This window comes from Elgaria multicarinata, chromosome 1, assembly GCF_023053635.1.
Source record: "Elgaria multicarinata webbii isolate HBS135686 ecotype San Diego chromosome 1, rElgMul1.1.pri, whole genome shotgun sequence".
Classification (NCBI taxonomy): domain Eukaryota; kingdom Metazoa; phylum Chordata; class Lepidosauria; order Squamata; family Anguidae; genus Elgaria; species Elgaria multicarinata.
In genome coordinates, this window is record NC_086171.1 from 91,246,242 (window position 1) to 91,260,448 (window position 14,207).

At 42.8% G+C, this 14,207-nt stretch overlaps 1 protein-coding gene across 1 annotated transcript in view; it reads left to right on the forward strand.

Annotated features, from left to right (window-relative positions):
* MARCHF10 (membrane associated ring-CH-type finger 10) overlaps positions 1–12,227 on the forward strand; it is a 50,713-nt gene extending 38,486 nt beyond the window's left edge. Inside the window, exons 10-11 of the mRNA XM_063116715.1 lie at positions 4,450–4,483; positions 11,574–12,227. Of these exons, the coding sequence (XP_062972785.1) occupies positions 4,450–4,483; positions 11,574–11,602 (63 nt within the window). The 3' untranslated portion in view covers positions 11,603–12,227. The remainder of the gene's footprint in view (positions 1–4,449; positions 4,484–11,573) is intronic.
* Positions 12,228–14,207: the final 1,980 nt, after the last annotated feature.

The following is a 14,207-nucleotide window of genomic DNA, read 5'->3' on the forward strand; positions in this document are numbered from 1 at the left end:
ATAAAGCAACTCTGACATGCAGCATATGTGGTCAGTTCTCCTGACAGGCTGGTTATGATCCTGTACCTATTTACTCAGTTTTCCTCATGCACCATCCTCCCCATTTAAATCACACAGCTCACCCCTACCTGTCCGGCTGATTGGTGTTGGGAAAAACACCCATCAGCTGGGCAGCAGTGAGGGGAGACAGGTGATGACATCTCAGTGTGCAGGGATGAAAGGTTTAAACCTCTCCATCCCCACATGTGAATGTATGGATATATGTGTGCGCGTCAGTCTGTACCTTTGGGTCAGCCCTCTGGCATAGTATATACATGTATCATTATCTCTGTCTTTATTGCCTTAGTCATCTTCTATTTATGTATAACATGAGAAATAAAAAAAGCCTTAAAATGTTAAGTTATTGTTATGAAACTACAATCCTCATTAATGTTCAACATGTCATAAATATGCAGCACCTATTTAACCCCCTTGAAATTATGGGCACATTGTATTTATGTATTGCTCTGGAAACCCATACCTCACTTCTGACATTATTTGCTTGATGACCAAGATTCCAGATACTTTGTCAGGTTTTTTCAAACTATTCTTTCCTCTGAGGACCCTGTGGAGATACATAAAAGTACACACAGGAAGGTATCTAATCACAGGGCTATGTGCAAAGGAAGCAAACTTTTTCATATTGCCAACAAGCCAAGTAAGGGTTTGGACTATTTGCAGTATCTTCCAATATTATGAATAATTCTAACTTCTCCTGTGTCTCAAGTTTCAGCAATGGTATCATGTCTCCATATTTTTAATGCTTTCCATCCTTCAAAGTGTCCCCCACCCGACTTCTCCCTACAAGCTTCAAAGCTATGCGTTAACCTCTGGCTGCCCATTGATTGGCAGAATGTTTCAAATTTCCAAAGAAAAATGTAGTCCCTGCCTCCTCGGTTCCTCCACCAGCCTGAATTTCCCAGTCTCTCTCTTCTGCCTGCTGAGGGCAGAATTATCTTTGGAGCTCGCGAGCTGCAAGAGGAAAAATGTGGGACCAACTCCTGAAAGGGAGTAAGGTAGCCTCCCTCCACCTGCACCCCCAATTTAAGAGGGACCCGGTGCTGTGGTGTATTGTTTGGATTGGGCCTCTATTCTCCCCCAGGTTTCGTCCATGCTGGAGCTGCCCCAGAGGCCCGTCCGTCCTATGCCACCTGTGCCCCCTAGTTCAGAGGAGACCCGGAGTTGGCTGCTCTTTTTCAGGGGAAAGGCTCTTCCTCCTGCCAGGCATTAGGGCTCTCTTGCCCACTTTTAAAGGACCAGCCCTGCCAGACCCTCAAGACCGCGCCCCCTACTTGTCTTCCCACCATGGAGCAGTTTGGAAGGGAGGGAGCAGGTGCTTCCTAGCCTCAGTGGACCTGCAGGACGCATATATACATATAGCCATTTGCAGCCAACACAGACCTTTTCTGTGGTTTTGTGTCCAGGGCCTATACTGGCAGTGCAAGGTGCTCACGCTCGGCTTCTCCTGTCCCCGAGTCTTCACCAGGGTTCTGGTGGAGGTTGTGGTCATCCAGGCCGAGGAGGGCATGTACGCATTTGTGGATGACTGGCTGGTGGTGGCCCCCTCCTTCCAGCAGGGTGTTTGGGCAGTCAGCCTAACAGCCAGTTGCCTTACCTCAATGGGCTTCCTCATAAACCAGAAAAAGAGCCACCTTCAACCCCCACCCCCACCCTCACTCCAGCATCTTGAGGTGATCCTGATCACCTCAGGATTTTCCATATATCTGGCTCCCCACAGAGAACAGACACAGTTAAGGCTCTCAGGAGGCCCACTTGTCACTCCACCTCCCTCTGTTCACCCTCTCCCCACCCCTGTTAGCCATGCTGGTCTCCTGCCTCAGGATCATTCCATGGGCAATGCTCTGCCTTGGACTAGTACTGTCCTTCCTGGCTGGAAGAGATCAGGAACTCAGTCCAAATGCTGATCAGCCTCAAAAGGGGAGTTTGTCAGTCCCTGGACTAGTGGCTCTTGAATTTACCCCAAAGAAAAGGGGTACCCTCTCACAATACGAGACAGGACAGTAGTAACGACTGATGCTTGCCTGGAGGGCTGGGGTGCCGTGTGTGGTTCCTTCTTACACAGGGGCTATGGAACTGGCAGGAGAGGAGCTTCCTAGAGCTCTGGGCCATCCACCTCGCTCTTCTAGTAGTGGAACACCTAGTAAAGAGACATCAGGTTCTGATCCCAGCAGACAGCACAGCAGTGATCACTTACGTAAATCTCCAAGGGGGATCACAGTCAGACGCTCAGCACAGGAAGGTGATTCCCCTCCTAGTAGTATTGGCAGTAGGTCATCCCATCTCTCTCTACAGTGTGCACATAAAAGGCATTCTAACATGGTAGTGGACTGACTAAGCTGCCTGGGACTGGGCTCTTCATGCAACATGGTAAGGGGTCACTTTGGGAATCCATGCTTGGACCTGATTGCCTCTGCAGGAAACATAAAAGTCCCAGCGTTTTTCAGCAGGGTGAACGTCCTGAATGTCCTGGCCAAGGAGCCTGCTTTATGCCTTACTCCACTAGCCATCCTATTCCTGGTCATGACCCAGGTGAAATTTCAGGGGGCAGAAATAATTCTGTTGGGACAATAATTGTCCCATACTGGCCCTGAAGACAGTCCCCCCATCTCCTAAGCTGGCAGTGGGTCATCCATACCACCTCTCCATTGGAACTTGGAATTCCTTGGGTTGGCAGCCTGGAGGTCAAGCACAACAACCTAGAGGCCTTGGGGTACTCAGGGAAGGTCATTTCCACCCTTTGCAGCTCTTTGGCCCCCATAACCTCTATGGGGCCACTTGTGAAGTCTTCATCTCTAGGTGTACCAATCCTTTTTGGTCTCTATGCTTGACCTGGTACACTTCCTTCAGTCCAGCTTGGACAAGGGCCTTAAAGTTAATACTCTCAGGTGCTAGGTTTCTAGCATAGGAGTGTGTGGGACTGTAATGCTCCCCAGGGTATTACGTCCCACACTCACATTACTCACTTTCTCAAGAGCTGTTCTCAACTGGCTCCCCCAATGCTACATAGATCCACCCCCTGGAACCTCACATTCGTTCACAAGGCCCTTACTCTACCTCCTTTCCAACCTTGCATAAGGTGCCACTTCACTCTCTATCTTTTGTTGAAGTTGGGTGGCAATTCCATCCACCAGGCAAATCTCTGAATTGGGAGCACTGTCCGCTTCATCTACCTTGTGTCAGTTCTTTACTGACAGGGTGGTTTTCCTCCTATAACTTGGCTTGTGCCTCCAGGCCGCTTCCACAGAGTTGGTCATGCCAACTCTACCCATTTCTCAGCTTACTTGTGAGAAGGTTTGGCACTCCCTTGACCTACACAGGGTTCTTAAAGTTTGCATCATCCATACCAGGCCTTTTAGGGTACATCAGGTCCTGTTCATTATTTTTGGCTGTAACAAGGCAAACAAGAGTGCCTCACCACCCTCCCTTACTAAAGTGAATCAAGGTCCACATTGCAGAGATCTATAAGGCATCAGCCTATAGGAGTCTTAGTGCATTCGACTAGAGGGGCTTCCTCTGCATGGACCCTTCAGTCCAGAGCTTCCTGGAAGAAAGTGGGTAGGGCAGCGACGTGGGCTTTGGATCATTACAGTATGTATTTACTCTTTACAGTATTTAAGAGTAGTTAGATGCTGAGGCAGCCTTCAGTCACTAGAACTTTGGGCTGGTTTTTTTTTAATGAATCTGGGATGTCTCCCACCCTGTATTGCTATAGCTTTGGTAAGTCTGATAGCTTTGGAACATGTAGGGAGAAGTTAGGGGAATACACCACTGTTATACTTACCACAAGCTGTTTTTCCCTGACTTCTCCCAGAGTAGCTTCAATCCCACCTGTTCTTGCTAGCTAGAGGGTGGAGAGGTCTCTCTACTGCCTCTCCAGGTAGATTTTATTTCTTACTTCGCTTCTAAACTCATACTTCATTTCATTGCGTCTTTTTGTTACTTGGTCTTGCGTCCTCATTTGTTTACTTGTTCAGTAAAGGTTTTTCTGCAATATCCTTTGGTTGTTGCCCTGTCTTCTACTCAGTTACTTTGGAGGGGGAATGTCGCTTCATATTGTTTTCTGTTGTCCTTCTGGACTGGGTTTTCCTCTAGACTTGGCAAGTATTTAGTCAGGGGAATTCAAGCCAGAGGAGGAGCCAAGGAGGCGGGGATTGAATCTTTCTTTGAAAATTTGAAACGTTCTGCCAGTCAATGGGCAGCCAGAGGCTAACTCCATATCTCTGGAGCTTGTAGGGAGAAGTCAGGGAAAAACAACTTATGGTAAGTGTATAACAGCTGTGTTTTCTAGGTCATTCCAACCATATTTCCCCCTGAGATGTTGAAAAATTACATGTCTCTTCACTGTTATGAGAGGCAACATGTATTAATCTTTTTCTTCTTTTCCCTTAGCTCTCAAGACAACCTAGAACAGAGGAAAATCAAAGTAGGTTTATATAAGGTTTACAGGAGCCTCCCAAGACGTTGGCTACTTAATCATTCTCAGTCACTTTTGTGTGTTATTCCTCACAAAGTCTACACATTCCTAGATACAATAATTATTACTCACCCTCATTCTGCAAAGGTATTAGATACCTCTACTGTGCATCAAATCAGATAGTTAAAATACTTTTCATGGTGACTTGCATGATCCTCCTTCCTTCAACTTTACTTCAACAGTCTAGAAATTTGCTATTAACTGTTGGGATGCTCTAGCTCTTACATTTAGAAAGACTGAAGATTATTTCTAATAGTACATTTTTCAAAAAGTTTTGAAAATATATGCAGGGCAGCAGCCAGAAAATGGCCAATATTGCATGTTTTTACAGTATCCATTTGGATAAATGGGATGTGATACACATCTTATGAAGATCCCAGTTCTGTATTTTATGCAAAAATCCTGCACTTGTTATAACTATTCTGTACATATTGGCTGCTTCTCTGCATTCAATTTTATGAAGTGCAAGTAACAAAACATCGACCTGTTTCACATTTAGCACCAATTTGTGAGATATTTAACCATGACTTAGTGGGGGTGCCTCCAGTGCACGTCCTGCTTTCAGTATGCAACCTACGATCATCTTGTTCATTGGTTTTGAGCTTGATGTCTGAATCCAGACACTGGTTTGTTTGGGCCTAATTCTACAGCAAATCATAGATTATTGGGTTGTTTAACCCCTAAAGAACCCAGAGTGTCAGGGATTGGACATCATGCTCACAACCTACCAACCGGGCCATTGTAGGTTGTTTACTGAAAGTGAGGACTGCGCCAAAGGCAGCATGCTCACTTGCTCCCACTTGTGGCCAACAACACATAGGTCACCCATGGATTGTCATTACATGCAACATTATTATTATTATTATTATTATTATTATTATTATTTCTTACCCGCCTCTCCCTCTGGATTGAGGCGGGGAACAACATAGAATACAAAAACATTATAAAATACATAAAACTGATTAAAACATATAAAACTAGTACATTATTAAAATAACAGCCAGACATCTTAAAATTCGACTGGGTAGGCCTGCCGGAAGAGAACAGTCTTTATTGCTTTTTTATATTCAGAAAGACTATTGAGTTGGCGGATCTTAGGCCATTCCACAGTCTGGGAGAGGCAGCAGAGAAGGTCCTCTGGGTAGCCGTTGTTAATCTAGTTTTTGCTGGCTGAAGTGAATTCTTTCCAGAGGACCTGAGTGTGCAGGGAGGATTGTACGGGAGAAGGCGATCCCGCAGGTAGCCTGGACCCAAACCATGTAGGTCTTTAAAGGTAATAACCAACACTTTATACTTCACCCGGAAACTAATTGGCAGCCAGTGTAGTGATTTTAAACTTGGGTCATAATGAGCATAACTACCAGTGGGATTAACTACCAGCCCTGAGCATAACTAGTTGTTGGATTAACTTCAGACCATTCCAGCTGGAACAATATTGCCATTGTTGCACACAGATTTATTCATCCCTATCCGGTCTGAGGAGACATCCTCCCACTACTCCTCCCACAGACAAGGAGTATGTGACCAGGCTTTTTGCCTTGTTCGTGGCCTCTGTGGCTTCTCCTGGCCAGTTCATTCCTTGCCTCTGCCTGCGACAGAGCTTGTTCTAATTTCTCTTTCAACAAACTCTCTACTCAGGCCTCTTATTATCTTATTCCTTTCCTAGTCTTTATCTTTACAAACCTTTACCTGTATAAAGTTTATCTACTCTTTTTTTCTGTTCTCTGCTTAAGAGAAAAGAAATAACTTTGTTTTTTCCCTCTTGGTTTTTTCTTGTTTTGCTACAAGATGCCTCCAACAAACAAGAAAAGCTCAAAGGAAAAAAGAAAGGCCAGTAACCCAAGCTGCTGCCCATAAAACACTCCCCCCACTCAAATCAGAGGAGCGATTGGTCACTGCTGTTTCAGTTTGCTAGGATTCTAACCAGGGGCGGGGGTTGTTGTGTTCAGGCAAAGCCGATGTCCATGCCCCCAACTGATTCCGATGCCATCACAGCAACCAACCCTCACACAATGTAGCAAATGGGGCATGCTGTGGTGAAGAAAGCCAATGAAGAGGAAACTCCTGGAAAGTGGTGACAGGAGCAGAAGTAGAAGTCACTCTGCACCAGTGGAACCACTAGAGCTATGAAACCTCTTTCAGCTGCTGGAAGATGAGACTGGAGGACAGTCTGCAGAAGAAGAATTACAGGGGAACCCCATGCCGCAGTGAACAAGAGGCAGAAGGTCAATCGAGCAGAGGCAACAATAGCAAGGCCTACAACAAGAAGAAGAGAAGAGAAGTCGTTGTGGGAGACTCCCTGTTGAGTGGGATTGAAACTCAAGTATGTTGCAAAGACCCATGGACTCGTCAGATATGCTGTCTCCCTGGAGGACAGATTTGAGATGTGACTGAAGCGTTAAAGCTTATAAAGCCCACTGACACATATCCTTTTTTTCTCATTCATGTGGGAACAAATGATACTGCCAAGCGGAGCTATGAAGAAATCATGTCAGACTTTGAAGGTTTGGGAAGGAAACTCAAGAACTTTGGAGCCCAGATAGTTTTCTCATACATCCTCTCAGTTTGTGGAAGATGAGTAGAAAGGGAAAGAAAAATACTCTGGGTGAGCAACTGGCTACGAAGATGGTGCTTATGTGAGTGATTTGGATTCTGGGACTACAGGCTATGCTACTTGGAAGATGGACTGCTGGGAAGGGACGGGTTGCACCTCACAAAGGCTGGGAAGAATGTGTTTGGCCACAGCACAGCATGAAGAACTTCATCAGGAGGGCTTTAAACTGAATCCTACGGGGGAGGGGAACATAAACTTGGAGGCAACAATGGATGAAGGCTTATGCACCATAATAGAGAGAACAGCTCCAGTAGCACCCAATAATAGCCTTCACAATAGTATAGGAAAGAAGCCAGACTATAAAGCACATGGTCTTTGATGTCTATATACTAATGCCCAAAGTATGGGAAACAAACTGAACGAACTTGAACTCTTAATATGTGAGGGCAAATACGACTTGACAGGTAGAACTGAAACTTGGTGGGATGACTCCCATGAGTGGAATACAGCAATTGAAGGGTATAATTTGTTCAAAAAGAAAAGAAGAAATAGAAAGGGAGACAGAGTCACACTATATGTTAAAAAATACTTATCTCTGCACAGAAATACAGGAGAGGGAGCCTGGGAGCCCCATTGAGAGCATCTGGATTATAATCAATTAGGCAAGGAATAAGAGGAGCATGATAGTCGGACCAACCACCCAATCAAGGAGAAGATGAGCATGAAACTTTTGAAAAGCAAATTGCCAGTGTTTCAATAAAGTGCAATGTAGTAGTGATGGGGGACTTCAATTACCCTGATAACTGTTAGGAGACAAATTCTCCCAAATGTGGCTCTTCCAAGAAATTTCTGACATGTGTGGCTGATAATTTTCTCCTACAGGAAGTGGAGGAAGGAACTAGTGGATTGGTTATCCTTGACTTGATACTGACCAATAGGGATGACTTAGTGGATAAAGTGACAGTTACTGGAACTCTAGGGGAAAGTGATTTTAAAGGAAGCAAAAGCTGAGCGTAGCCATACACATACTCTGGATTTTAGGAAAGATTATTTTAATAATCTCAGAACTATGATAAGTAAGGTCCCACAGCAAGTGATCCTAATGAGAAAAGGAGTCAAAGCCCTATGAGGAAAGACTGAAAGAGCTGGGCATGTTTAGCCTTGAGAAGAGACTATTGATGGGAGACATGATAGCAATCTTCAAATACTTGAAATGTTGTCACACAGAGGAGGGCCAGGATCTCTTCTCGATCATTGCAGAGTGAAGGACACGGACTAATGGGCTCAAGTTACAGGAAACCAGATTCCGGCTGGACATCAGGAAAAACAATGGAACCAATTATCTAGGCCCTCCCACACTACAGGCGTTCAAGAGGTAGATGGGCAGCCATCTGTCTGGAATGTTTTAAGGTGGATTCCTGCATTGAGCAGGCGGTTGGACTTGATGGGGCTCTATAGGCCCCTTCCAAGTCTACTAGTCTATGATTCTATGATCCTATGATATTATTAGGGAAGAACGCAAAAAGTCAATACCTCTAATTAAAAAGAGAGAAACACATCAATGGATGACCGATGAAATTCTTAAAATGGTCATAAATAGAAAACAAGCAAAAGGAAAAGGAGATAGAAACATAGTTCAAATCCTAAATGCAACAATACAGCAACTAGTGCATAGGGGCAAAGAGAAATACTACAATAAATAATGTAGAGAAATAGAGGAGAACAAAAAAGGGAGAGCAAAATCATATTTTTAAATGGAAAGTTGGGTACTTACCGTGAAGTTCCATTCCAATGTAGTACACAGGAGACATCCACCATGGGTTAACTCCTTCCACTACTCAGGAAAGGCATAAACATATGACCAGGCTTTTTGCCTTGGTCCTGGCCTCTGTGGCTCCTCCCAGCCAATTCTCTTCTAGCCCAGCTTTAGACAGAGTAGTGATTGAGGAGCAAGAAACAAAGAAGGAAGCACACAAACCTTGCAGGTCGCCACCACTGGCGAATCCTTTCCATCCATAGTCCCTTTTTGTTTCTGCCTTTCTTACTGTACTGGAATAGCCTGTGCTTTGTTCTATCCTCCCTGAAGGTTAACAACAGAATCCCGTACTATATCGGTGTGTCTTACAAGAACATTTTTTGTTGTTAGGGACCTCCCCTGACAAACTCCTGTTTGCTCACACTATTCACTCTCTAATTGGCAGCTGGCTTCCTTAGGTACCTTCTAGAGCAGCTGGGGCAGCTCCTCTTCTCTACTCTGCTCAGCTAGGAGTCAGGAAACGGAACATATCTCTAACTTCAGTCCACAGCTCTTCTGATTCTCTATCAAGTTTAGTGCCTCAAATATATTTTTTATTTATCTTTAAATTCTTCTGGGATGGAACTAGTTAGTGCTGTTAAATGTACTGTAACTCTATCTAGGAATCTGCAATGAGGGAGTTTTGTGGCAGCAGCTGCATAGATGAATAGAGAGAGAAAATATGTAAATAGTAGAGCCAAATGGCCTTGAAATGCAAGAAATCCAAATGGCCGTGGAATACATGTGAAGTGTTAATGTACACAATATTTTAAAATAAATAAATATAACAATAACAAACAAACACAAAGGACCATAAATGAGAAGGAAGAGAGAGGAAGAACATATCATAACACATATCCAAGTACTATAATAGTTTACATCACCCTTACTAAAAAAAGAAAGAGAGAGAAAAAGAAGGATTTGGCTTTTCTAATTCAAATATATATGTTAATATAAATGGTCTATGTATCTAAATAAGCATCCATACAAAACTGATAGTGGTTGGAGATATGTGCAAAAGTAGCATGAGGAGTGAGGTTTTCAGTCCGCTGGATAATAGGTGATGGATGTTTAGAGGGGAAGTTTTTCCTGATGTCCAGCCGGAATCTGACTTCCTGTAACTTGAGTCCATTATTCCGTGTCCTGCACTCTGGGATGATTGAGAAGAGATCCTGGCCCTCCTCTGTGTGACAACCTTTCACGTATTTGAAGAGTGCTATCATGTCTCCCCTCAGTCTTCTCTTCTCCAAGCTAAACATGCACATTTCTTTCAGTTTCACCTCATAGCTCTTTGATTCCAGGCCCCTGATCATCCTTGTTGCCCTCCTGTGCCCTCCAGCTCATCTGCATCATTTTTGAATTGTGGTGCCCAGAACTGGACACAGTACTCAAGATGAGGCCTAACCAGTGCGGAATAGAGGGGAACCAGTACCTTGTGCAATTTGGAAGCTATACTTCTATTAATGCAGCCCAAAATAGCATTTGCTTTTTTTGGCATCACAGCATACTCTTGGCTAATATTCAGCTTGTGATCTACAACCGTTCCAAGCTCCTTCTCGCTTGTAGTATTACTGAGCCAAGTATCCTTTTGGTTTCTTTTTCCTAGGTGTAGAACGTGGCATTTATCCCTATTAAATTTCATTCTGTTGTTTTCAGCCCAGCACTCCAGCCTATCAAGATCAGTTTGAATTTTGTTTCTGTCTTTCAGGGTATTTTCTTTACAGGAACTTTACCCTACATGGAAACATAGCAAAATATAATCTGCAAGCTGCAGAAATCATCTTTTAGGTTATAACATCTGGCCCCACCATCAAACTGCCGATCTTCATTCTTCAAGGATGAACAGGGACAGCAGTAGCTATCAATCTGAAAGTATACTGATAATCCAACTATTCTTCTTGACTCATGTGTCAAGTCTACTTTAGTCAAAAGTGATCAGTGTGCTTCTAAATAGACAAAGAGGTGAGAAAAATTGCAGTTATACGTACACTACAAGGTCAGCACTGTTAACATCTTTATAGTTAGGACACTCCTCTCAATGTCTCGTCTGCTACATCTTTTTGAGCTGTGTTGTCCACAGCCTACATGGAGAACCAGTACCAGTAGGCCTCTTAGCCCACCCACCTCCCAGGCCTCACTCCTGCCACGGCCATGTCACTACATTTGGCATAAAAAAAATTGGCCATTTGCCACCAAATTTCAGCAGCAAAATGCTATGCAGGGTTAAAAGGTTAAATTTGTTTTCAAGCTACATTTGTCCTTTTAAAAATTCTGTAGTGATTTGCTACCAAAATTCAGTGGCAAACCCATTTTGTGGCAAACCCGTTTTGGGGGCTCTACCACCTTATGATTTATTTGAATCCCCTCTCAAATCTAAATAGATCCAACTGTCTTACTTTTTCCGGATATATCCTCTTATCCTTTTGGATAGTCCTGGCTTATGGGCAGGTAGGGAATAATGAATTTGGCTGGATTCTTGAATGCCTAAGCTCTTGGTTTCTCTGGCTCCTTGGTTTTCTGAAACGTGTCAGAATTAGCTTCTGAAGGTAAGCAAATAATTTTCTTATTTATGGTGACCATTTGGACCTTCATTGCTTTCTTGAATAACAGTTTATTGAATACTTTAAGACTGTTGACATTTTATGGAGAAAGGTGTTCTGACATGTCGTTCATTTCCTCCATCTTTGCAGATTCAGCTAATTCTGGCAACAGTGGCTAAGAATTATCAAGGAGGATTTAAAGAAAAGAACTCTCTTTGGGAATCTGACAGAGAGCCCTTCTCCGCACCCTTCCACTTCCACCCTCTTTCTTAACACCAGGCCACAATGAGTATGTGCACCATTCATATTCAGTGTCACTCATTTAAATCTAAAGCCTTGTAAGGGTCTGGGGTTGTGTTGGCTGTTTGTGTGGTTTGGTTCTTGTGTTTTGTTTTGTTTCAAGTTGTAATATTGTCTGGCCATCTTTTTGGAAACACCATGGGTTATGAAGCGCAACTTGCAGAGTGTAGAACTTGCAATCTCTCCCGCTGACTGGCCACCAGTTACTCAAATCACAACGTAAACAATGGCTAGGAGAGTTATGTGTGTCTTTTACTGACCTTTGGCAACTGTTTGAGATTATGAACTGGATAACTACTTTTGCCACACCTGTTCTAGAATCCTGTTCTGTGCCAGACTTGCACTTCTGTGAATCTGGGGTTTCTTGGAGCTCGAGAATGGTTTTGAACATTAAAACTGAATTGTACGCCCAGCCTTGTCACAGGACATTCCATTGCACACAAATGTAAATGTATTGATGTACTATTGTATGAGCAACTTTTATGACATTACTGCCTTCCCTTAAAAGCCAAATAAAAAACAATTCTTTTGTTCACGCTTCAAACACCCCTTCCCCCTTTTTTAAAAAAACAAATAGATAAATATGCTGCAATAAGCAAGTTGTTACTTTTAGGGGGGTGCACAACAAAGGTGAATATCATATAAAGTGCCAGTCCTTTTGGTGTAAACCCTCTTTACCTGGTGTAAGGAAGACAATCTAACCTCTAAGGCAATTTATGCCCCCCTCCCCACATGTCAACTGTTGTTTCTCAGTGTAGGGATTGTACTACCCCTGTGTTCTGTATAGCACCTACTACACTGTCCATGCTGGACTTATGATAAAATAGCCATAGCAGCAGCTGTAGCTCAGAGAGTTCAAAAGGGCTCTTACTGGAAAGACGCCAAGCGACTGAGGACTGCAGCTAATTTCCATGCTGTTTTCATTATCATGGCAGGCTAAATTTGAAGAATAACATGCACTTCTTGTTGTGTTGCAATCATTGCTGTCAAATGTGAAAAGCTAAAAATGTGTATAGCTAGTATTGCAAGTTGGAGAAACTGATTTGTATATGGAGAAAACAAAGGAGACTACAAGAGAGGAAACAAAGCAGAAGAGTAAATGTCCTCAGTTGCCTGAAAAACTGTGGGAGCTCTTCTTAGATGGAAAAGACACTTTTAATGTTGCCACTGTCCCACAGTGGTGGATTTTTTTGTGAACCGCCCAGAGAGCTTCGGCTATTGGGCGGTATAAAAATGTAATAAATAAATAAAATAAATAAAATTTTCTTTCACAAGCAAGCCTCCAACAAAGACAATTCTGGAGCTGCAAGACAGTTTTCAAGGACCCCTTGTAGTTCACACCTTGCATGCTTGTTATAAATATATGAATTCCTTTTCAAGGAAGACATTTTCTTGGAACATTATTCTCATGCCTATATTGGTCTAAAGTAGTTCCTTGAATTGTAGCCCAGAAGACAGCCTTTTTTATCAGCTGCTTCTTATGCAAATAGAGCTGAGCTTAACTTCTTCTCCTTGCTGATGTCTTGTTGCCAACCTCTGTCTAGATATGCTTTTCAGAGTTGTGGCCCTGAGGTTTCTCTCATTGCTGGTGCAACTCAATGGCTGATACCTGAGTAACATTCAAATTTTGATCTTGCTTTATAATTGAAAGCGCCAGAATGAACTTCCCTGACTGCTCTCTAAATATAGATTAGGTGAGCACATTGCAGGGCTACTGAGGTTAATAATGACTTATGTACAGTCCAATCTCATTTCCAATCCATCTGTCCACCTACATATGTAGTTTAGTGAAACTTGAGTGGAGGACCTAGCTAAGCCATGTGGTTCAAAGGAGATAATGTTATTCAGTTCCATCAAGTGAGTAACTAGCAGTATAAAAAGTTGCTATAATCACATCTGGTCTGGGCCAAACTGAGCAGCTTTCCACAAAACTACTGGTTTCACACATTGACCAACTCAAAAGACTAAGAGAAGTGCTTTTAAAATTCATTTGAAGTCCAACCATAGCCATTGAAGAGAAATTTCTGTCAGGATTAGGATTAGAATAACCCAAGATGCTTCCCAATATCAACTAAAAAAAAGATTTGCATTGAGATGATAAATACTAAGAAAATAAAGACGGAATCACTACAGGCAAAAGTTGTTTGTAAAAGCACTGAAAACAATGGGAGAAGAAGAAACTGATTTTGCTGAAACTGATGGGGAATGAAGCTTTATTTCAAGATTGTAGAAGACTTATTAAAAAAAGGCAAAAGTAATCTATTTTAAAAGTTACCAGTTTCTTTCTCAGCACCTTTTCACATTATTCAAAATGGTCATAAAAATATCATTTAATCTGAAGCATTTTTCCAGTAATTCCAAACAAACACTTTCATTATGGGGGGGGGGGTACCCCCCTTTGTATAAAGTTAATTGATAATTGTGCAGTTGTGTTTACTTCACTTTGAAAACTAAAGCTAAACAGAAGAGGGCAAGAAAACTACC